The sequence below is a fragment of the Eumetopias jubatus genome, unplaced genomic scaffold (genome assembly GCF_037043125.1).
Source record: "Eumetopias jubatus isolate StellerSeaLion01/CBP00866 unplaced genomic scaffold, mEumJub1_p1.0 scaffold_5, whole genome shotgun sequence".
Lineage (NCBI taxonomy): Eukaryota > Metazoa > Chordata > Mammalia > Carnivora > Otariidae > Eumetopias > Eumetopias jubatus.
In genome coordinates this window covers 60,705,552-60,730,196 of record NW_028274811.1, presented here as the reverse complement: position 1 = coordinate 60,730,196, position 24,645 = coordinate 60,705,552, and the positions used below count along the sequence as shown (strand labels likewise).

General features: G+C 45.2%; 1 protein-coding gene across 3 annotated transcripts in view; it reads left to right on the top strand.

Annotated features, from left to right (window-relative positions):
* Positions 1 to 24,645, top strand: part of SERINC5 (serine incorporator 5) — a 96,165-nt gene that overhangs the window by 24,985 nt on the left and 46,535 nt on the right. For 2 of the 3 annotated variants that reach the window (XM_028114529.2, XM_028114528.2), the window contains exon 2: positions 19,679 to 19,846. The exons of the other annotated variant lie outside the window; for it this stretch is intronic. In XM_028114529.2, the coding sequence (XP_027970330.1) occupies positions 19,679 to 19,846 (168 nt within the window). The remainder of the gene's footprint in view (positions 1 to 19,678; positions 19,847 to 24,645) is intronic. 3 annotated transcript variants of the gene reach the window in all.

The window sequence follows — 24,645 nt, the reverse complement described above, 5'->3', positions numbered from 1 at the left end:
GTTTCAAATTCTTGTTTCTGTTGATCATTTTTGAATTATTTGATAACTTCAAAATTGGTCGCAAAACTTTTTTTTAAAGATTTTATTTATTTGAGAGAGCTAGAGAGAGAGAGAGAGAGGGAGCACAATCGGGGGAGGGAGAGGGAGAAGCCGGATGCTGATCAGGGAGCCCGACTCAGAGCCCGATCCCAGGACCCCGGGATCATGACCTGAGCTGAAGGCAGACACTTAACTGACTGAGCCACCCAGGTGTCCCGAAACTGTTTTGTTTTATATAGCCTGAAAGGGGATGATTCCAAGATGTTAAGTTAGCAAAATTTGCTTATATGTATGTAAAATATTCAGGTGATATATGTATATGTATGTATATATATATATATATATATATATATATATATATATATATATATAGGACCTATGATTTTGGAAGGTGGTATTTTGAGGGAAAGGGAATTTTCTGAACTTACCACTGAATTTGCTTTAAGCCTAAGTATAATTTTTGTTTTCTGTCTTTTACTTTTGTATCTTCTTGTAATAGTTAACTTTGAAGAGTTTGGAATGATCTTTTTTATGTATCTTAGAAAGTGTGGGAGGAATTTTAATATTAGCAATGGGAAAAATGAACCGTGGGACATTTTAGAAATGGACATTTTGTACAGAATCAAAATGAATGAAGATGTAAGCAACTTTAAAAATGTTTACTTAATATAATAGTTGAAAGAAGGTAGCTAATGGTCCAAGGAGATTTGGATTATGGGTAAGATTTTAGACTTGCTACAGGTGCCAAACTCAGTTTCACTGTTCTATTCTTAGTGTCTACATTTTTTTTTCAAGATTTTATTTATTTATTTGAGAGAGAGAGAATGAGAGACAGAGAGCATGAGAGGGAGGGGAGTCAGAGGGAGATGCAGACGCCCTGCCTAGCAGGGAGCCCGATGTGGGACTCGATCCCGGGGACTCCAGGATCATGACCTGAGCCGAAGGCAGTCGCTTAACCAACTGAGCCACCCAGGCGCCCCTAGTGTCTACATTTTTAACTGGAGCCCCAGTAATTGCTCAAAACTTCTAAACATCCTCTCTCTCTCTCTCTCTCTAGATCATAATCTTATTATGTGTGTATGTCAGCAGCTCTTGCCGGTTGCTTCATTTTAGAGACACCACCGTCGAAATCTCGGTCAGTTTTAGGGCCTAGCTGACTGAGTTCGCTTCTCAGGACCTTAGGAAGTAAGGAAAGTTACTTCCCTTTTATCCACCTCAGCTTTCCCACGTGTGAAAAAATGGAAGCAACCTTCTTTTTCTCCGTGTCTTTTGTTAAATAACACAAATTCAACCAAGTAAATTTTGAAGATTTGGCTTCATCCATTCCTGAATCTGGCAGCTTCACATTGAGCAAGTAGAGGGGAGCTCCATTTGGCTATAGAAAAGGAAAGGTTTCTAAAGGGGGGGGCAGGAAATTACTAGGAGAGAATCCATTGTTTTGGGCAAGGTTGCCTTCCTAAGGGGAGTGGAAGGGGTCTATCAGTAAACTTCCCAGTGCTGACCAGGAAATTCCATGTTGACTGCTTTAAAGGATATATTTCTGGGGAGTTGACACTGTAGTTAGGTTAGGTAGTAAGTCTTATTTGCTGACTTGGAGTGTTAACCTAAGTTGACACCATTTTGGGCCTGTGAATTTCTTTTGACACTTATTTTGTCTTGCCAGCATCTTTTCAGAGTCCATAGTGCTTATACAGTTTTCTCTGATTATAAAAGTAGTACATTTTCATGCCAAAAAATTCAGTGATTATTTTCTCGTTTGTGAAAAAATGGCAAAAATACCAATGAAAAAGTGGCATAAATGAGTATTTAGCTCACAGGGTTGTGAGGATGCCGTGGCTGTGTTCTGTTAACAAGCCGCTGGAATGGTGCTCCGTGGGGGCGGGGTGAGGAAGATGCAGGTCCGGTGGGCTCTTCTCATTGCCCCGGGCCTTGCGTGCCCGTACCTGCTTTACAGTGTCTTCATGTTATCTGTCCCTGTGGGGGCAGGTGGAGGAAGCTTCCAAACAGTGTACTGTAAGTCTCCTGGAAATGTGGTAATCTATCAAAACAGGTTTTGGAATCCTGATGGTCTTTGCAATCAGAAAGTCCGGTTTCCTCATGTGTAGAATGGGGATCGCAGTACTTCCATCGCAGGGCTCTTTTGAAGATTAACTGAAAGAATGTCACGAAAGCACCTCAGTGCAGTGCCTTGATACAGAGGAAGGGTTTAAGAAATGGTAGGTAACTATTATTTATAATGAGTATTGAATAGAAGGATCGTCCTGGTTGCCTAAGGCACTCTCATCTTTAATTATCAGTGTTTTGATAGCAGTACAGCCTATAATTCTCTGCCTTCTTAAACTGTGGAACTTGCTGCGAAGTCTGACACGTGGAAGTATTGCCGGAGCGCTGGGTCTTTGTCCTTCTTGGATTCACGTGTGCGCATGCGCAAACACACTTGTCTGTGCGGCTGCGTCATACACCTTCCCATGGAGCAACCCTGTGCTCTCAAGGCAGTATCGAAGTATCAGGATTAGCTCAACTGCCCCTTCTCGTGTGAGCAGTCTCCACTCTCTACCCTTATCCTTGCCCGGTGCTGTGTTAGAAAGAACAAAAATGCGTTCTGCCCATCGGTGGGGTGGTTACCAGGATAGAATGGGAGGAAGTTTGCGAAGACCCGATCCAAGTGTTACGCTTTGATGGAAGTGTGAGAATGGAAGAGTGTAGCCTCAGCCAAGAGTTCAGCCCTCCTACGTGAATGAAGTTAGGGTACAGGCCCCTGGAACATAGCACTCACACAGTTCTAATCCCATAATTGGCGTACCTGCCATTATAATCTTTAAAATGGAAAGAGAGGGGCTCTTGGCTAGCTCAGTCAGTAGAGCATGTGACTCTTGATCTCAGGGTTGTGAGTTCAAGCCCCACATTGGGCATAGAGCTTACTTTGGGAAAAAAAAATGGGAAAAGAAAAGTTAGGAAGCAAAAATGCCCCCTTTTAGATGGTAGAGATATTTTTATATTTGACTTTGGTCTGTGCCCAACATTTGGAGCTAATAAAAAATAAACAAGCAGACAAAATAAAACATGACCTCTGTCGTGAGTGCTCCTGGATGACCTCAGCTAGAAGTAACATCTCCCTCTTGGGGGCTGCACCGTTCATTTAGCTGTCTGCCTGTCCTTGTCATGCCAGTTACTTCAATAAGAGTGCTGTCTCTCACATCAAAAACTAATGATGTAATGTATGGTGATTAACATAACGATAAAAAAGTGCTGTCTCTCCTCATAGACAGTGAGCTTCTGAACTATTCAACAGATACTTAGGGAGCACCAGCTTTGCTGCAGGCACCAGGTTAGGCACTGAAGAGAGCCTAGAACAAGATGGATAGTCTTTGCTTTGATGAAATATAGAGGCTAGTGAGGGGGACAGATTTTAAATAAATCATTCCCAAGAGACCTAATTCCAGTGAGATGAGTTTTATGAAGTTAAGACAGTTTATAAAACGAACTTAATCCAGGCAGTAAGATTAAGCAGATCAGGAGGCAATTTGGGGAAACATTAGTACTAGGGCTGCCATATAAGGTTGCACAGTTTGTGTACTGCACAAAGGTGACCAGCTGAGAGGGAAAGTGAGACCTGAGATGCAGTCCCTGCTGGCTTGCTCATCATGCTGCTCCTTTTCCTAATTTACAGAAAGGCGTTGTGTAGACTACCAGGGAGCAGTGTTTAGTTCCTCTTACCCTCCCCTGCCCCAAAGTGTTATACTGACAATTAAACATTATAAAGCAGTGGAAAGAAATGGACTTAGGAGTCACCCAACTGAAACAGAAATCCCAGTTCCTTCATTTACTAGGCTTGTCTTTGTTATTTGATCAACTTTTTCACCCATCATGGAGATGAAGTTAACAGTGGAGATGGATAACAACATAGGGTAACAACATAGGATATGGAGATGGATAACAACATAGGGTCATGATGAACATTAAATTCTGTAATGTGTGTAAAGAATTGAGTAAAGTATGTGATGCATGTAGTCGGTGCTTAATAAATTGTGTTCATAGAAACTTGTCAGTTGCTTCTGTTATCATTTCTGTTGCCTGTTTTAGCCTATTTTCTCTATATTTCCCCAATTTCTTCTTTGCCTTCTTTAGGAAGACTGGACATTGGCTGGAGTATCTGTGCATGAAGCCTTCTCACTTTCTCGTTGGTGAATGGGAAGTTGTATTATCAAAGGTTAAATCTTCAGGTTTCCATTTATGTCCGACAACTACTTTTTATTTTGGTTTGTTTTTCCTGCTTCGGAATGCTTCGTTTCAAAACATTCTGGATGCCTGAGGGTAACCAGGAATTTAGTTTGTCAAATGAGTTTTAATTTGATTAGAACGTTGCCTCTCAAACTTGTTCTTGGAGTGAGATATCCTTTGTAAAGCGTGGTGTTCCTTACTCAGTACCATGAGAAAGTTAGTGATATGAACTAGATCAGTTTTGACAGCAGAATATGATTATTGTCTATGTCTTACAAAATTCCAACATGTTTGTTCATGAAAAAGCAAGCTAAATATCACCTTCTGATTTCTAGTTTTCCATTAATATTTGTGATGTGTTCTTTCTGTTTGCCACCTGCCTACATAAGTGGGGGTAGGTGAAGTTTCCCCCCGGGCTCCTCCTCCCACCTTTACCAACAAGTCCGGGTCCAGAGAGGTTTCTCACTTACTTCCTACTTCATTGCCATTCTCCCACACTCCCCAAATTCCTGTGTGTTGTCAGATTCCTATGTGCTGTCTTCATGGAGGGTGGGGGTGCCCACTTCAAAGGTGCCATCCATCAGCCCTGCCCCAACCCCAACTCTGTCACACACCTTGGAGCTCCCTGAACACCAAGGCCTTGGATTGCCCCGGGGATGGAAGGAGGGGTGAGACAGATCCAGAAATCTTCAAAAGAGCCCTCTATTTGGTCCATCATCCACTCTACCGAGCAGACTTGAGAAATTCTAGGTTTGATTGAACAAATAACCGTAATTAAGGTCCATTTCCTGAACTGCCTACCCCTGGGGCCTGTTTACCTTGCAGCCCAATAACCATTCATTTGGTGTGTATGTCAGCCTAGCTTTGTGGTGCATGGTGTTTGATTTCGATGCTGGGGTACCGTTCTTCACAGTCGAGGACTGATAGACGAGCTCTGTCTTTATAGTTTTCAAAAAGCAGAGGAACACCACTCCCAACATGAGTAAGCAACTTGTTTCATTAAAAGAATGCCCCAGGGGAAACCTCTCTTTTAGATTTCCCTCTGCCCCAACTCCAACTTGCTCACAAAAGTAATGCCCTGATGAGTAGAAAATAAGAAGGTAAAGGTTGGAGTCCCCTATGTAAGAATATTTTCATTTCTGTTGGTCTTTTGATAGAAAAAATATGATTAATAGGTTTCCTCCTTTGGCCCTGGTTCCTTTTGCAAATGGATTTTAAGAATGTCAACAGGAAGTTTCTCAGGTTGGGGGTTGGCTGCAAGGGGGGAAGTTGCCTGCGATAACAGTTATCTGCCAGTTGGTATCGTTAAGGCAGCCATACTTGAATAAAAGCATCCTCATAAACGCTGCCCAAGATCTTGTGCTGGCTAGCTTTGTCATGAGGACCAGGTTCAGAAGAGTGTAGGGGGTGATGTTGAGGTTCACTGGGCATCTGGGCAGCACTTCAGTTGAAAAAGGCAATTATGGGGCGCCTGGGTGGCTCAGTAGGTTAAAAGTCTGTCTTCAGCACAGGTCAGGGTCCCAGGGTCGTGGGATCGAGCCCCGCGCGTCAGGCTCCCTGCTCAGCCTATCTCTCTGTTCCCTCTGCACGTGCTCTCTCTCTCTCTCTCTCAAATAAATAAATAAAATCTTAAAAAAAATAAAATGATACTATACTTAAAAAAAAAGAGAGAAAAGAGAAAGGCGATTAGCTAGATACTTGCCTGGGGGAAAGGTACCACTATTCATTCCTTCCTCTTTGGAAGTGGGAGAAGGAGATAAATTTGGAAGATGAAAGGAGAGCAGAGCTGACTGATAAGGCTTCCTGAAGTTTTGACCGACTGATGGGTGGTGAAATTAAGTGTGAGAAAGTTGTTTCTCAGCTGTAGGAAAGCAGGGCAGCTGTTACTTAAAGCTCCAAGGAAAAGCTGTTGAAGCAGGACCTTTCATGTGGCCACCAGGTTTTCTCCTCCAGGAGTTAGAGGGTTGAGGTGACCACTGGGGGGGACGTTGAGTCTTCCCATGAGAAACGGGGAGTCCAAGCCAATGTGAACCTTTCGTCTCTCCCTGCCCCCACACCTACAAGTGCTAGAGCTGTCCAGGTACAGCCGTGAGTTTTCCAAACCAGAGGCCCCAGGTCTGACATTTTTGTCTCCAATTTACGTGTTCCTTTACTTGAAAAGAGGTTCGAGATGTCACCCTCTGTTGGGCTATTCGTGAATCCTAAAGAATAGGATCCCGTGAAATCCTGACTGTTGGAAAACCTAAGGTAGGTGGTCTGCTCAAGTTTTTCCTTGCCCTGAGCCATCGGAGTTGGATGAACCTTCAGAGAGAGGCATCTTACCAGCCGGCAGAGGGTCAGGGGTGTCTCTTGAGTAGTGGCTCCTTTCTGCAGCCTGGGGAGGGAAGCTGGCCAGCACTTGACCCTGCACATGGGTTGTGGGTGGTATTGGGGGCTGGGGAGGGGTGGTCAGGGACTTTCCTGCTGTCTGCCTTCTCAGAACGCGGAGGGGTAGGGGTGGGGAGGAACCTCGGGGGACTGGGTGTTCACCAGCCCTGCCTGTGGCTGTTGAGCAGCATTCAGTTTTTGTGACCACCTCACGGTTACCTCATCATGTGCCAGCCTTTCATTTTAACTGTGTTGTGACGGAAACCTTTCAAAATGCACTAGACACTTAGACACTGCCTTCTTAACCGTGGTCCGCAGCGTCCTTTATTTTTATGGTGACTTCATCTAGTTGCTTTGAGTACCTGTTAGTCCGTTGCACTATAGGATACAGAGACACGGGACCCAAATGTTGACTTAGTTGGCCTGTCCTCCTCCCGATTTGCTCAGTTGTTTCAAGCAGCATGTTTTTCCTGGTCCACTGAGCCACGTCACCTACCATTTCTGGGCCACAGATTTCATGTCAGGAACGTGAGAGGACTGAACTGGATCAGGGGCTTTCAACCTAAGTGCTAGGTAGAATTTGGGGGATGCTGAGTTTCATGTAGATCCGCTAGAATGTGGGGGAGCCTGGGTGGCTCATCGGTTAAGCGTCTGCCTTCTGCTCAGGTCATGATCTCAGGGTCCTGGGATTGAGCCCCGCATCGGGCTCCCTGCTCAGCGGGGACCCGCTTCTCCCTCTTTCTCTCTTCCCCTCCCCCCTGCTCATACTCTCTCTCAAATACATACATAAAATAAAAAAATCGACTAGCATGCAAGCTTCAGGAGGGCAGGAACTGTACTACTTGCTCCTGGCACACTGCCTGGTCACTAGTGAGCATTTGATAAGTGGATTGTATGAACATGTATGCACATTTATAGTATTATAGTGCATCCGGTATGTTTTATACATTGGAGTTGCCCGTAGACTTCCATTCGACGGGGAGGGGAGTGCCCTGCCAACCTCTGGAAACTGCAGACCCACCTGAGCTCAGAGATCATCGCTGCTCCAGCTGCCGGGGGCCAGTGAAACAAGCTCATTTCTATCCGCTCTCCCAGAGCATACTTGGATCCGGTCGGCTCTGTGGCCTCCATTGTCAGCCTGTGAAGCATTCCGTGGCTTGGCAGGGTTTGGGGCCTGGGCTGGCAGAAAGCACCCCTTGAAAGGGGCTCGGCAGATTTTTCCATTGCAGCGTAACCCCCATGACACAATTAGGCAAATTTTGGGTTTTGTGTTGCATTAACTGCTTGTTGATAAGTAGAACGAGCAGGATCCCCCCCCCCCCGTTATTTGGATGAGAAGATTTAAAACTTTTAAAAAATGAGCCCTTTTCTTTCCATCCCACACTTTGCCATTTTGAATTTCAAGGTTTCACGTTCTTACACCTTTTTTTTCCCTCCCTCAAAACTCTTCTTTCTTAGCCGGGTTCTCCTGCAGGCAATTGTGGCTTCAGTGGGTGCAAATGAATGTTCTGCTGCCTTGTTTGTTCTTCAGTGGCAACAAAGTACAAAGATAGCTTTAGCTTTTGGCAGGTGGGAAGTTCTTCTGTGTACAAGGAGGAGCTTTTTCCCAGGTTATTAGAATGCCCTCCTGGGTTTCAGATATCAGGAGTTTTTATTTCTAAAAGTATTTTCCTTCAACAGATGCATTTATCAGCCCTGTTAAAGCAGGAAACGAAAACATTGCTATAAATGAGGTATTTGTTTTGAGTATCTGTTAGTCCATTGCACTATAGATAGAGACACGGGTCTCAGAGGCTGACTTATTTGGCCTGTCCCCCCTCCCGATTTGCTTAGTTGTTTCAAGCAGCGTGTTTTTTTGGTCCCATCGCCCCATCCTTCCCTCTTTCCGTATGACCTGCAGGACCAAGGACAGTGGGCATCTAGGGGACTGACGGTGTGTCGAGGATGAGAAGAGCTGGCTTTTTGTTCTCTGAGCACCCTGTGCCAGGCTCCATGTTAAGAACTTTATCTGAACTGTCTCATTCAGTCCTCATAACGACCCTGTGAAGTAGATGTTTTTATTCCCATTTTATGAATGAGGACATTCATACCTAGAGAGGTAAAAATTGGCCCAAGCTCGCACAACCCGGCAGTGTTCAAGCCTGGATGTGAACTCAGATGGCCTGACCCCCATAGCTCTTGCTCTTACCCCCTAAAGCAGTGATTCGCAACAGATGGGGGGGCAGTTGTCGGAGACATTTATGATTGTTACCACTTGCGAGGGGGACAGGAAGGGTACTCCTGGCATCTAGTGGATAGAGGCCCAAGACAACTGCTAAATATCAAACAGTGCACAGGCCAGTCCGTCCCCCCCCCCCCGGCCCAGCAAAGTTTCCCGCACCCTGAATGTCCTAGTGCGGAGTTTGACCTGCCCTCCGGGAATGTGTGTTTTCTGTTAACCTTTTAACCTTAAACCTAATAGCTTCTCTCCACCCGCCCTACTAAAATAAAATATATCAAGTGTGGTATTTTTTTAGAAGAGATAGAAGTTGAGGGGGATGTGATGGAATGATTCAAAGAATCCAACTGCTGCCTAAGGACAGAGAACTTGATCAACTTTTTTTTTTGTGGGGTGCTGAAAATAACTCTAACCTGGTGAGAAAGAGAGTCTCAGCAAGGAGAACAGTTTTGTTCGGGCCCCACTGTAACCCAGAAGCTGGTGCTGGCTTCGTGTGCGTTCACAGCCTGCCTGTTTCAGATTCGGTCCCAAAGTCTCTGGGTGCCCAGTGCCATTTAAGGAAGGACGTTGACCCTTGACAGCGCTTTTCATGGAGTTGGTGGTGAGGGCGGAACCCAGCGTGAGGGAGTTGAAACCTGAGTCTGGAACTACCTGTCAGAAACTCCCTTCTGGCAAATGCCCAGGATCTGGTTGCCACGGTTGTGGGAACGATTGTGAAAACCCTGGAGCTCTAAGGGGTTCTCTGAACTCAAAAGAGAAAAACTTAAGAATTTTAGATGAGCGAAATATAAGAGCTCATTTCTGGGTTAGGCGAACAAACGTATAGCTTCTTCAACGCCTTGAACTTTTAGGTGGCTATGTATTTTTCTCATTTCATTTTTATTTGCTTCAAGTTCTACCAAGTAGAGGTTTATTTCTATCCATTAAACACTAAAAAAATATTACAAAGGTTAAGGAATTTTCATTTTTTTATTGTAAAAAAATTGAAAATTTCCCATCTTAACCAGTTTTAAAGATGTAGTCCAGTAGGAATTTTCTGGTTTTATCCCTCAGTTTCAGCGATAGTTCACTCGGGCCCGTTTTCTCCCAGTCACATAGCTAAAGTAGATTTCATTTACTCATTGGTTGATTGAGTTAACAAATATTTGAATGCTTACCACCTGTGAGATAGAATAGGAGCGTTGTTTTGTTTGTTCCAAGATAGAAACTTGTCATGTTTTTCCAATTAGAAGCCAAGTGTTTGTTGCAAAGAGTTTAGAAAATACAGAAAAACATAGTCACTCCTAATCCTACACGTTTATTGATTACTGTTGCCAAGTTAGTATATCCTTCCAGATTGTTTTTTGTTATTGTTATTGCTGATCTCTGTCTTACTATATTGGTACCCCAAATGCTATCATACTCTATACTGTAGTGTTGTTAACCATTTTCAGTTAATACAGTGTGGCTATTTTTCCATGGCAGTAAATTTTTCTGTATCATCTGTATGATCACTGTGGTGGGTGCTTTGTATTCAGTGATGTGAACCTACCATAATTTCGGTGGTTAGTCTTTCAGTGAACATCCAGGTTTCCTTTCTCTCTTCTAAACAGCATGTAGGTGGTCATTCTTACTTATAGCTTTGTGTTCTTGCTTAGTGAGGGTAGAAAAAGGTCTCTTGTTTTTATTGCTGTATTCCTGGGAATTAACACTATGCATAGTAGGTGTAGAGTATAATGAGTGAATGAATGCCTGGTTATTTCCATAGGGTTAGGAATAGGGCTTTTAATGTGGGATAGGACTTCATGGTGATGTAAGGAGCTTGGCGATTGGGGTGGTTGGGCTGCTTGGGGGCAGGGCTGTATTTAATAGAGGTCATCCAGATCCACTGAGGCCAGACATTGCCTGGGAGAGAGAAAGGGGCACGGAGAAGGAGATGCCTTCTTCAGATATTTGTTGGGTGCTTACTGTACACCCAGGGGCCGGCAAGAAAAAGTGTTTCCTCTCCTACCACCTCCTTCCCACGCAGCCAGTTTCCCTTTAGCAGGTAACCAACATTCCAGGCCCGTGTTGTCTGCCCTTCTCACCCTCTCTGTGCCAGCAGTAAGCGGGACAGAATGGCAGAGAGCCAACCAGATTGAAATTCTGGCTCTACCACTCATCAGCCTTCTGACCAGAAGTTGCCTAATGTCTCTGAGCCTCTGTCTCAGCTCTGTAACTTTGGGGTGATAAAATAATAATAATAATAGTTGTGTCTTGCAGAGACTAAGGGATGAATAAATGTTAGCTATTGTCAGCTAATATTGTGGATTAAATACACTGTAATGAGCTGCCCTCTCTTCTTTTGTATGGGAGAAAGCCCCTGTAAGCCCCAAAGCAGTTTACTGACACGTGTATAATACGTGTTGAGTTTCCTACCACAGGATCGCTTTGTGCCTTAGGGACCACCTGCCACTTGTGTTTGTTGTTTGGTGAGATAGTTCTTTACTGAGCAGAGGGAGTTCTGTGTTCTTGCCCTCTCAACTTTGGAGTCTCCTCGTTCCCTTGCATAGCTCCCAGTAAAGGACAGCCTGTGACACCATGGTGGCAAGCGTTGCTATTTACTGTCACCTCTGCCTTCTTGTAATAAAAAGGTCTCTGCCAGCTCGATGGGAAGCTGTTTTTGAGCTTGGGTCACAATGAGCTGCAAAATGTTGGTTGTGGGCTCTAGAGTTTAAATAAATATTGCTTGTCAGAGTAGAATCAGTTGTTCATTACCTCTCCGCGGACCCCTGGTGACTCATAAGTAAGCCTAAAACCTCAAAGGAGGACGAAGCAAAGCGGGTTGTGACATCGCATGCACAGTATTGTGTATTACTGAAAGATGTGGAAATCTAAATATAGTTAAAGGTTAGAGACACTAGTTGAATAAAAAAATTTGAACCCAGTTTTTGTGCTTTAATGTTTTGCTTCTGTTTCTTTGATAATATAAACCCCACAGCATGCCCAGGAACCTGGGTTCTGCTTTTAACACCTTCAACAGCTTCAGTATTTGAGGAACTTCACTACTAGTGCCCTATCTCACCACCCATTATTAAGGCACAGTATTATAGTTCTTGTAGTTACAGAAGGCTTGTATGTCTTTCCTCTGCTCTGCTAGGGCTCCTATATTTCCAGGTTGGGAGAAACAACTGCATGAAGGGTGGTGTCAGATTTGGAGATTTCTTTCCTTTCGAAGTTTGGACTTAATTTAGACACACTAAAGCCAACGTGGCTATCCAGAATTCTTGAGGAATAAGTCCTTCTGAATGAATGTTTTCCGCCTTGCTGAGGGATTTACTGCCCCCGAACTAAAGTGCTGAAGGTCAGAATATAATAGTGACCCTCTTTGGGATGTTCTTGTGGCTAAAGTGTCCTCCTTTGCCTTCCTAAGTGGAACGAAGGGAACACGGTGGATGAGTGAGCACAGTGCCCTGTGTGAGCTGTACCACGAGAGCAGAAGCCGGAAGCAAGTGATGCTCACATTCCCTGTGGGGTGTTTGAAGGGCTTTCAGCTGCTCCAGTTCCTAGTTCTTGCTTCTCTTTAGGACTCGTTTTTCTCTTTCTTGCTTTGGGGTTAACTCCGTGTGCTTGCCTCTTGCAGTTCGTTTTCCTTTCTTTCTTTTTTTTAAAAAGATTTTATTCATTTATTTGAGAGAGAGAGAGAGAGAAGAGAGAGCACTAGTGGCAGGGAGAGGCAGAGGGAGAGGAAGCTGAGCAGGGAGCCCGACACAGGGGCTCGATCCCAGGACCCTGGGATCATGACCTGAGCCAGAGGCAGACGCTTAACCGACTGAGCCGCCCAGGCATCCATCCCCTGCAGTTCATTTTTGAACATCTAAGTATTTATGGATGGTGGGGATATCTTATAACTTCTTGCAGGGGTGACAAAAATGTAGCATGAATGCCAGCATGCCTCTGGCAGGTGGTACTTATTTTTTCTGGGGAGACATTGAGCCTTAGGTTGCACCTCAGACAGCATTCCAGGCCAGCACCTCTGGTGGGCTGTGTGATGTGAGATGAAACCTATTTACCTACTATCTCTTGTCTGCCTAGGCTCCTTCAATTTTCAAGTGAGGAAAACGAAGCCCCGGAGGGGAAAGATGACTTACGCAAAGCCACTCAGAGCTAGAATCCAGGTCTTCTGGTTCTTGGGCCAGAGAACTCCCACCAGTTTTTCCCTCCGAGCAGCTGTGGGCTTAAGCAAGGCTGTTGTAACCGTGAAAATAAGACTTGAGGGAGGGAGGGACGGTCATAAATAAGATACCTGTTCTATGTGTGTGCACAGATTCTGCGACGTCTCTTTGGCTCTCTTCCTGATTCTTTGCTATTTCTAATTGGAGTTGCCAGCTGGGGCTTCTAAGTAATAAAGGAATTATGCTTTTTAATTTGGCAGAGGTTAGTTAAAACCAGCCCTAGCTCATGTCCTCACATGCCTGAGATCAGTCCTTTGGAAGAACTATCTGTGCCCAAAGCCAGGGCAGGGGAGGGGAGACTGATAGTTGTTTATTTGTTGTGGAGGGGGGATGTGTGGTGTCCTTAGATAGGAGAAGAAGAGTTACTCTAAGCAGGGAGGCCCAGCTCCAGGTAGCAGCAAGTAGCTGGCTTATCCTTTCATTTTTTTGATTCTGCCCTGGCCAGGACAAAGCCCCTTCTGTTTCCAAAAGCCTTTGCTATTCATACTGTTGCTATTTTTTTTTTTTTTTTTAAGATTTTTATTTTTGGGATGCCTGGGTGGCTCAGCCGGTTAAGCATCCCCCCTTTGGCTCAGTTCATGATCTCAGGGTCCTGGGATTGAGTCCCGCATTGAGGGGAGCCTGCTTCTCCCTCTGCCTGCCACTCCCCCTGCTTGTGCTCTCTCTCTCTCTCTCTCTGATAGATAAATAAAATCTAAAAGATAGAAACATTTCATTTTTAAGCAATCTCTGCACCCAACATGGGGCTCGAACTTACCCTGAGATCTAGAGTGGCACTCTCCACCAACTGAGCCAGCCAGGTGCCCTCATACCATTGCTATTTTAAATGAAGTTACATAGAGGGTATAAAGGGCTCTTTGAAGACTTTTCTTTTTTGCTATGTTTGGGGGAGGGGAAGGTTCTTCAGAAAGGAAAAAACATCATATAAGTCAACACCATATTTGCAAATGCTTCTGTATCAATATTTTCAAACTTAACTTTTCTTAGGCAATTTTCTTTTCTTTTTTTAATCGTAAGAGTGACACCTGAACATGATAAAAACCCAAGCAGAGGAGTGCAGTGAGAAGTCAACATCGTGTTTTCCTCCCATATCTAGACCCACTCTACAGATAATCAGCATCAGTGGTCGCTGCAGGCACATGTACGTTAGCGGCCCCCCGCCCCCTACTCCCCCCCACCGCCGGGCATGCATATAAAATATCAGGGCATGCTGCCTGTGCTTTCTGGCGCTGTCATAAAAATGTACCATGGCCAGAGTGGTTTAAACAACAGAAATTTCATTTCTCACAGTGCTGGAGGCTGGAATTCCTAGATCAAGGAGTTGGCAGGTTGGTCTCTTTTGAGGCCCCTTTCTTTGGCTTCGGGATGGCAGTCTTCTCCCTGTGTCTTCATATGGTCTACTTTCTGTGTGTGTCTCTCTCCTGACCTCCTCTTACAAGGACACTAGTCATGTTGGATTAGCACCCACTCCAATGACCTTATTTAACTTTAATTACCTCTTTAAGAACCCTGTTTCCAAATATAGCCACATTCTGAGGTAGTGGGGCTTGAGACTTTGAACATATGAATTTTCAGGGTTGGGGAGGGGAGAAGAGAGGGCACAATTCAGTCTACAAACTGACTTACTTTTTTTAACTAGACCCTATTGTATACATAGCCCATTATTTTTCCAGTCCCCATGTAGCTGGAGAAAAAGACTGTTTTTATGCATATAATGAACAATGTTATACAAAATCCCTGTGCCCTTCTGCAAGCATATTAGCAGAATGAACTTTCGGAAGAACTGCAAGCATTATCCTCCAAAGAGATTTCTTGGGTCTCTCTTGAGTGTATAATCATTTCTTGTGGGAAAGGAAAGTATGCAGTATCTACAAATTAAAGCCCTTAATGCTCTTCATAATAAAATGCTGGTATGAGAGATTCAGAGTGCATCACATGACTTGTGAACTTGGCCCTATGGAGTGGGATTGCCAGCCATTTTGTTTGAGGAGTTTTGCTATTATGACTTTATCATATATTATTCATTATTCATCATTATTTATTCTATTGAGTCATTGATGGGTGCTGTTTTATTCATTTATTTTATTTTATATTTTTAAAGTAGACTATTATTTTAGAGCAGTTTTAGGTTCACAGCAAAACTGAGAGGAAGGTACAGAGCCATCTCCTGCCCCCACACATGCATAGCCTCTGCATTGTCAACAGCCCTCACAGGGTGGTACACTTGTTACAATTAATGAATCTACATTGACAAATCATTATTAACTAAAGTCCATAGTTTGCGCTAGGGTTCACTCTTATGTTGTCCGTCCTTCATTTATTTGGTTTTTTATACCCTAATTTGTTCAGTAAAAGTTTAGGCTCTCTGGAGCCAGAGGTAACAAGACTTGTGACAGAGCTGGAAGTTAGGATGGCCAGGAATTGATTTTTTCCAATTTGAAGATCAGTGTGGGTGACATGCTCAAAGTAATAAACCCATAAGTGGCAGGGGCTGGATGTGAACCCATTTTATTCCAAATTATGCTCTTCCTAAAAGAAGTGGTAAGTCAGCAGCGCTGTGAGATTTTCTAGATGCTAGTATAACATTTCTTTTAAGAATGCCATTTTGAATATACACTTGGTATATATGTCAATGTCTAGGTTAAGATAGTGCACTTGTATCCTTGGTTATTGGCATAGTTTGATTTGATGAGTAACTCTTAGGCTAGTAGAGAATGGCTGTTAGATTCTAATATTAGGTGTGGGTATATGTGCACACACACCTGTATATACACACACAGATACACATACTTACACGTGTGCGTGTATATATATCTATATTTAATTTTATTTATTTATTTGACAGAGAGAGGGAACACAAGCAGGGGGAATAGGGGAGGGAGAAGCAGGCTTCCCACGGAGCAGGGAGCCCGATGCGGGGCTCAATCCTAGGACCCTGGGATCATGACCTGAGCCGAAGGCAGACGCTTAACAACTGGGCTACCCAGGCGCCCCTGTGCATGTATATTTTAAAAATGCCATAGCACTCTAAAGAGTGAAAGTGAAAAGTAAGGAAAGTTTGAAAAGTTAAATCCATACGATGACACATGACTTTAATGATAGGAGTATTCTAAGCAAGCAGTATGATTTTCTTTTCACATTTTCTGTTACTACTTGCCTTTAAATAATAACAAAGAATAATCTATAAAATAATTTATATAAATATGTAATATAAATACACAAATAAATACATTTATAAATTTAAATAAATAAAATACAATGTAAATATAACTATAAGAATAAATATAAAAATAAAATATAAAATCTGGAGATAGTTTGAATGTTGATTGTACTATGGGAACATTCTATCATGGGAAGCATTAAGTGCTTTAAAAATACTTCTTTTCCTAAATAGAAGAAATATTTTATTGCATATGAATTTGAAAACCAGTAAGACTGGTTATTTAAAACCACAGAACTAAAAAAAGTTAGCAGCCAACAAAGGAGATAGTTGGGAAAGAATTTGGGAGGTGAGGAAGAGGAAGGCAAGGGCCAAGAGAAAAGATTGCTATGTCAGTCGAAGGAGAGAGCGGGAAAGAAGGTGGGGGAGAGGGGAAATTTGGGCCTAAGGGTGGAAAAAAGAGGTCAGCAAAGTCAGGGATAGAGGATGTGAGTGAATTATAAAGGAAGGTGACCTATCAGAACCACACACATGCAGCAGTGTTGGGATCTCTCTTGTGTGAGCTGTTAGCCCAGCCCAAGCAGAGTGACTTATCTTACAAGGCAGTCGCCTACCCTTATGAGGCCAGAAGAGTCTTTTGAGGAAGACAGTTTGGAAAACTGAACATAAGATGGAAAGAGTGCATTAGCAAACATGCGAAGTGACGAAATAGTATGCAAAGTACTCAAACAATGAATGGTGTTACTGGGCAGAGAACCAGTTCTGAACTCAGCCTCGGCTGCTTCAAAAATCAATACTTGGGAGACAAATGATGGTGGGAAATGAAAGGCTGCTTTATTCAGGAAGCTGGCAGCCTGGGAAGATGGTGGACTAATGTCCCAAAGACCGTCTTCCCTGTCCAGTTGAAGCCAGAGGGTTTTAAAGAGGAAGGTGCGGGACATTGGAGGCTGGGGGTGGGCTACCTGCAGGAGAAGGTGGTGCCAAGGTGGATAGTCGTAGACGTGATCCTGAACAGACTTGCTGGCATCAGTAGCAGCTGTGTTCCAGTGAGGTCAGGACTTCTCTGGGCAAGTCTGGTCCTTTACTCCTTAAGGTGTAAAGGTGGTCTGCAGTTCTCAAGGAAAGTAGGTTAGTTCATCTACAGACCAAGGGAGTGCATAAGCTTGAAGCTTTGTGTGGTGTTATAATGGCGGTTTCCTGAAGTAAATGAAGGAAGGTGTGAAAACATGGTTATGATTACAGCCTGTATACCTGTGACCTCTTCTCATTGTAAGTGATGTTTACAGTGTGGCATTCGAAGCGATGCTTGTTTTCAAACCATGTGACGCCACGAACTTCCTTCCAAATCATCACCAAGAAATTGAATTTTTAGGTTTTAGACTTTATGTTGACTGTAGTTTTTTTTTTTTTAATTTCTATTTATCTGAGAGAGCAAGCATGCGAGAGACAGCCTGAGCAGGGGGAGGGGCAGAGGGAAAAGCAGACTCCTCCCTGAGCAGGGAACCAGATGCGGTGCTCAGTCCCGGGACCCCAATGTGGAGCTCAGTCCCGGGACCCCGGGATCATGACCTGAGCTGAAGGCAGATGCCCAACCAACTGAGCCACCCAGGCGCCCTGACTGTAGTGTTAATATCTGTAAGGTTTAGTTGTTATTTGCAGGTTATGGTAATTTCTTTTGTAAAATTCCCTGTTTGCTTAAGAGAATCCCTTCCTGACATCAGGTGTGTTAGATCAAGTCACCTATGAGACCATAGCACAAGCATAAATACTGTTACTACCCCAGTTTTATAAATGAGGAAACTGAGTCTTAAAAGGGTAAATACCTTGTACTCACGGTACACAGCTAGTAGACCGAGGAGCCAGGTTCCAAACTCTGGCAGGCTGACTTTGAGCCTGAACCTTCTTTTTTTTAAAAAAAAAAACACCACATTTATTTATTTATTAGAGAGAGAGGGGGAGAAAGGGGCCAGAGAGGCAGAGGGAGAGAGAATCTCAAGCAGACTCCGTGCTAAGCATGGAGCCCAATGCTGGGCTTGATCTCACGAATGGAGACCATGACCTGAGCCGAAACTAAGAGGCGGAGGCTTAACCGACTGAGCCACCGAGGCACCCCTTGAGCCTGAACTTTTATTTTTTATTTTTTAAAAAATATTTAATTTATTTATTTATTTGAGAGAGAGAATGAGATAGAGAGAGCATGAGAGGGGGGAGGGTCAGAGGGAGAAGCAGACTCCCTGCTCAGCAGGGAGCCCGATGCGGGACTCCATCCTGGGACTCCAGGATCGTGACCTGAGCCGAAGGCAGTCGCTTAACCAACTGAGCCACCCAGGCACCCGAGCCTGAACTTTTACAACAACACTGCCCCCATCGCCCTATGCTTTCCTAAAGATCGAGTTTCTTTTTAGCGCAGTGAAAATACTGTGTATGATGTTATAATGATGGTTATGAGTCATTATACGTTTATCCAAACCAACTGGACATACAACACCAAGAGTGAATCCTTAGGTAACCCGTAGACTTTGGGTGATGATGATGAAATGCAAGCGTAGGTTCATCCTTGGTAAAAAAACGTACCATTTTGGTGAGTGGTATTGCTAATGGGGGAGGCTTTGCATGTGCGGGAGGAGGGGTATATGGCAAATCTCTGTGTCTTAATTTTATTGTAAACCTCAGAGTGGTCTGAAAAAAGAGTCTTTAAAAAGAAAAAAAATTAACACCAGTCTCAAACTTGAAAATTTAATCCCTGTTTTATTTAATATTCCTGGATTATGTCTAGTTGCATTGACCAATGAAGCCCCATCAGAGGTAGGGGAAAAAAATCCATTTCCCCACATAAAAGGTGCGTGTTGCCAGGGGTACAGCAGGATCTCTGTGCTTCTCGGCACCCGGGCCTGCTCGTTAGCCTAAAAGCTTACCATTAGGGGCATGGAGCTGCGTAAGGGGCACCTGTGCCTTTGGAGCTTCAAGTTACACTCCCATTATTGCCTGCAAAGGAGGCTTCCTACCCGCCCACATAGCCTTTCCCATCCAACCATCCCGGGGAGTTTATACAGTTCATTCTTTGCCTCACGGGTTTTTGGCAAGTCCCTTTCTTGGGCCCAGCTTCTTGTTTTTTTCCCCCCCCACGTTCTTCCCACCCCACTTTGTCCCTTTTCTCGTTCTTGGCTTCTTCTCTTACTCCTTAGTGATCTCCGAAATCTTCGTTTTCCCTCGGAGCACTGACGACAGGGCTTCAAGGGGAACCGTGAGTGTTGAGTGTAATGACTGGGCATCTCCCGAGCCACATGCCTGCCTTCCACCAAAGACACCATCAGACCCTCCGCGGTGAGAGCCTTGTTCCCACGCTGCGCTGTTCCCGCGCGTCCCGTGGGCAGGCTGGCTCCGGGCAGCGGTGGCCTGGACGGTGGACCTGCAGAGGGCTGGCGTCCGGGGGTCTGTCAGGCCGTGGCTCTGAGAGGCTGTTTTGTGTCCGCTCCCTAGCTGGCCTGCTGCTGCGGCTCTGCCGGCTGCTCCCTGTGCTGCGGCTGCTGCCCCAAGATCCGACAGTCCCGGAGCACGCGCTTCATGTACGCGCTCTACTTCATCCTCGTCGTCCTGCTCTGCTGCGTCATGATGTCCAGGACCGTGGCTAACGAGATGAAAGAGCGTGTAAGTCGGCCTCTGTCCAGCCCCTCCTGTTTCTGACGGTTGAGGAGGGCGTGTGGGAAGCTTTCAATGCAGGCGGTGGGGCCCAGCCACCCTGGTGTGGTTTGGGGTCTACTCGTGTTCTCTGAACCTTCCGGAAACCTTTTCGGTGCTTTCCTGCCAAGCGGGGGAGCCGCTCAGCGGCTTGCACTTTAGCAGTAGTACAAATACGATCCGACGCTTCGGGTGTGGTGTGTGTTTGGCCGTAGCCTTGTTTATAGCTGTCCCTCCTCGGGTGTACGGTCTTTCCTTGTCGACTTCGTACTTTTCCCTTGTCGTCAGGATGGCTGCCAGGGTCTCAAGTGGCAGCTGTTGAAAACTCATCTTGGCCTACGTGGGAAGCATGATAAAGCTTAGAAAATCCCACAGATAATGGGGGGTGGGCTGTAGGGCGATTTTTACTTTGCTCATGTATCGTTTGTGGGTTGGGTGTCTCCAGGGTTGCGGGATAGATTTCTGGCCATTTCTTGGGCAGTGTATCATGCTGCGGCGGGCCTGGTGATGTGATGCTGATGAAGACACATAGGACCTTTCTGTGGACTTTCCCCATGGAAGGCCTTTTAATCAGCCAGATGATGGGGACATGTTGGGGGTTTTGAGGGAGCCCAATAAATAACATTTCCTAGGTTCTAAACAAATTGACAAAAAGAGACTACAGGGTCAGCAGATAGATGCCAGGCATCACCTTAATCCCTCGTAAAGCTGATGTGAGACAGTGTGGCTTGGATCTGCAGAGAAGTGGGCTTCCTACTACTGAACCCCAAAACGAGTTAGGCTTTTTCACGGGGGGACCCCACCCATTACCAGTCTCACTGGGCTGGACCAGACTTCTCCTACAGAGGTACACAGTTTACTAGGAAGAGCAGCAGGCGTGTTGCAGCTCTGGTCCGAGGAAAGCCTGGCTATCCAACCCTGTTTTCCTGGGGCCCAGCAGAATGAGGATGGGGAGGAGGCCAGGGGGAGCGCTCCAGTGGTCCCCCTCTACATTGGAGGTGACATCACCAGGAGCAACTCCCAAGCAAGAGTCTGTTCTCCGCAACCTTAGGCTGATCATACAGACTATCTTAAATACCCTCTCAAGTGCTTCCAAACAACCATTTCCTTAAAAGCACTTGATACATTCTTATCCATTAGGTCCTTTGAAGAGTTCTGTTGGGTAATGCTTTGATCACTGTGGCTGTATGGCCTGGAATATAGTGGAGCCACTGTGGAAGCTTGTGAAATTGCGATTCCCTGCTGACTGCTTTAAACATTGGCTCTCTCCTCAGTAAGGCACTGCAGCGGGGGCTCTGGGGCATTCAAACTTGTGAGAGATGGGGCTTCTCCTGCAGAAAACAGGGTGTAAAGTCTTCTGAGGCATAAACAAGGTAGAAATTAGTAAGTGCCGTATGAGGGGAGGCATGAAGTGCTTTGGAAATTTGAGGGCAGGGAGACCCAGAGCTAAGGCTGCCTTGTTAGGCCACACCAGGCTTTGCTGTACGTTGGTGGTAGTTAGCACCAATTCTCTTCGTCATACTGTGGTTGGATCTTGTATGTTTGTATGCAGGAAGTTTGAGAGGAGAAATACTGAAAGGGCATTTGATCTCCCATTTATCACCTTTGTTTTTCAGGTAACTTCGTGTTCTCTATCAAAATGCAGTAGGCGTTGGTTTGAGGGTCCACTGTGGTTGTGGCAGGAACTCTGAGCGGGTATCAGATGTCTCTGCTGCAATTCTGGCCCTTCAGAAATTTTCAGTCTCATAGAATTAAGCTTTGGATCCAAGAAGCAAAACCCGAGACTCTACAAACATACAGTGGTGAACCCATCTGAAACATGGTTACTCGAGGGCGGGGTTCCTTTGGGAGCCACAGGTATACATTTTAGGATATGACTTTAATAATAAAAATAATTTCAACATTTGATGGCTGTCCAAGTAACCTGCCCCCATGAAACACTCCTTTATAACTTCAGCCAGTGTCTATGATTTCCAAGTCTTTGTAGAACGTTTAAGAAACAGAAGATGTTGAGTGTTGAGTGGTATCACTAAGGGAGGCTCCATGGAAGTGACTTGGATAATAATAATTATTTTAATTGCTAATATGTATTGGGTGATACCAGGTGCCAGGTTTTATTCTGAGCATTTTACCTGAATCCTCTTGGTTCCTCACTACTGCACTCAGCTGAACAGAGGTGCTGAGGCATTGAATCATTTCAGTACCTTGCCCGAGGGCTCCAGCTCTAAGTGGTACAGTTGGGATTTGAACCCAGGCTGAATGTGTTCTTCGTGCCTAGGCTGTGTAGGTGGACAGGAGGGCAAAGAGATGAGACATGGGTAGGTAAAATGGCCTTGCAGGGATTTTAGTGCCAAGGTTAGGCATTTGACCATGGTTTGGTGGCCAGTTGGAAGCCATTATCGATTCTTGAGTAGGAACGTGTCCTTATAGAAACAGACAGATATTTAGGGAGGTGAGCCCAGCAGTGGTGTGTGTGTGTGTACAGTGTGATTTGGGGTCAGAGCAGGGTGGGGGGTAGGGGCAACCCTGACTCCTCACATTGGCTCTTGTAAGTGTTTCTATGCCTGTCTCTTGAATGTACTTATTTAAAAATGGTTTGGCTGGCCTTTATGCATAGGGAATGAGGTCTCTGTGGGGAAAACCAGTCCTTTTCCATTTTTAGGGCCTCATAGAGGGCGGCCAGCTGGTCACAAAGTCAGCTTGTTTGCAGCCTATAGAATGGAGGCTGACCTCATCCTCAGGCGATGCTTGAGGGCGGGTGTTGAAAGGTCACCTTGTGGGGACACCCACTGGGCTTCTGAGGCAGTCCTCGCCCCCACTTTGTTGGGACTGTGGAAATGTTTGAGGATGTGCTGGGAAGAGGAGAGAGCGTGTATACTTTGCTTGTAACTGCCCGGATGGGAGTGTCATGGCCTCCTACCCAGCATTCTCACCTTTGTGTGCAGAGGATGGGACTCTGTCCAGAGCCACACGGGCCTTTGGTGCGTGGGTTCAGAACACGAGGGCAGCCCTCCTTTTCAGTTGGTGTTTTTTTTTTTGGCCTTGGTTTCAAAATGTGGCCCAAGTTTAAATTTGAGCAGGAGGGAGCTGCAAGGAGCTGCCCAGCCAAACTTCATCCTTCCTCCTTTCACTAGGGAAACTCTTCTTTCCCATAAGAACTTTGGCTCAGAGCAAACTCTACCAGTGCTGGTGATGATGCAGGGCGGATTTCTGTCTTCTCCTGGGGCAGCTTTCCCCTCCTAAAATGTAGGAGCCTTTTTACTGAAGGTCATTCATGTCATTAATCCTGTAATTCAAAGCAGGTATAGTCTTTTTTTTTTTTTAAGATTTATTTATTGGGGCGCCTGGGTGGCTCAGTCGTTAAGCGTCTGCCTTCGGCTCAGGTCGTGATCCCGGGGTCCTGGGATCGAGCCCCTCATCGGGCTCCCTGCTCAGCGGGAAGCCTGCTTCTCCCTCTCCCACTCCCCCTGCTTGTGTTCTCTCTCACGCTGTGTCTTTCTCTGTCAGATAAATAAATAAATAAAATCTTTAAAAAAAATAGGATTTATTTATTTGAGAGAGAGAGGAGAGGGAGAGAAAAAAATCCCCAGCAGACTGCTCACTGAGTGCAGAGCCTAATGCTTGGGCTCAATCTCATGACCCCAAGATCATGACCAGAGCCCGTCAAGAGTTGGAGGCGTAACCTACTGAGCCACCTAGGCTCCCCAAGCAGGTATAGTTTAGGTGTGGTTTTGGAATGTTGGGTGAAGTCCTGAGCTGAAGGCCGAGAAAGAATTCTTGAGACATCTTTGATGCAAAAAGGTGATTTTATTTTTTTATTTTTTTAAAATTCGTTTTTTAAATTTTTTTTAAAAGATTTTATTTATTTATTTGATAGAGAGAGCGAGAGAGCACAAGCAGGGGGAACAGTAGAGGGAGAGGGAAAAGCAGGTTCCCCGCCAAGCAGGGAGCCCGATGCGGGGCTCGATCCCAGGACCCTGGGATCATGACCTGAGCCGAAGGCAGACGCTTAATGACGAGCCACCCAGGTGCCCCACAAAAAGGTGATTTTATTAAAGCACAGGGGACAGGACCCATGGGCAGAAAGAGCTGCTGCCCTGGGGTTGTGAGGGGTGGCTGATTATATACTTGGAGTTGGGGGAGGTAAGGACAAAGGGAAGTCTTCAAAAGGACTTTCATATGCTAAAGAAGACTCTCGGGGATGCTGGAGGCCTGGTTAGTGTCAAGTTAAGGTTGTTTTTCCTCCTAGTAAGGTATTAAGACAGTTGGGAGTGTCCTGGAGGAACATTATACTCAGCCTGCCTCAAGTTGTCAGTGGGCTGCAGGTTACATGGCAATTTTATTTTATTTACTTTTCCCATATCACTGTGGGGGAGAGGGTGCTGTTAGGGCTCCAGGAAATTGAGTCTATGGGCTTCTGAAAGTTAGGCTATTGGTTAGAATGCTATTTCCTTGTAAATCACTAAGACGTTTGTAAACTGATGGAGATTCCTGTCCTGCAGGACTGTGATCTCTGTCAGTTAACTGTTCGTTTTTCCCTTCGCTTAGCTTTAGGGCAGCCTGGAGTGACTGAGGAATGTCACACCATCCCACCAGGGGGGAGGGGCTGGTTTGTGGGGTGTCCGCTTGTGCTTTGTCCTCAGCTTGCCTTCTGCTCCCTCATCAGTCTGAGATAGTTGATTCTAGGGGATTAAAAATCCATTTCAGAATGTAGGACGAGAGAGAGTTAAGCCTCCTGACCTGCACCACTAAGTCAAGATGTAACTTCT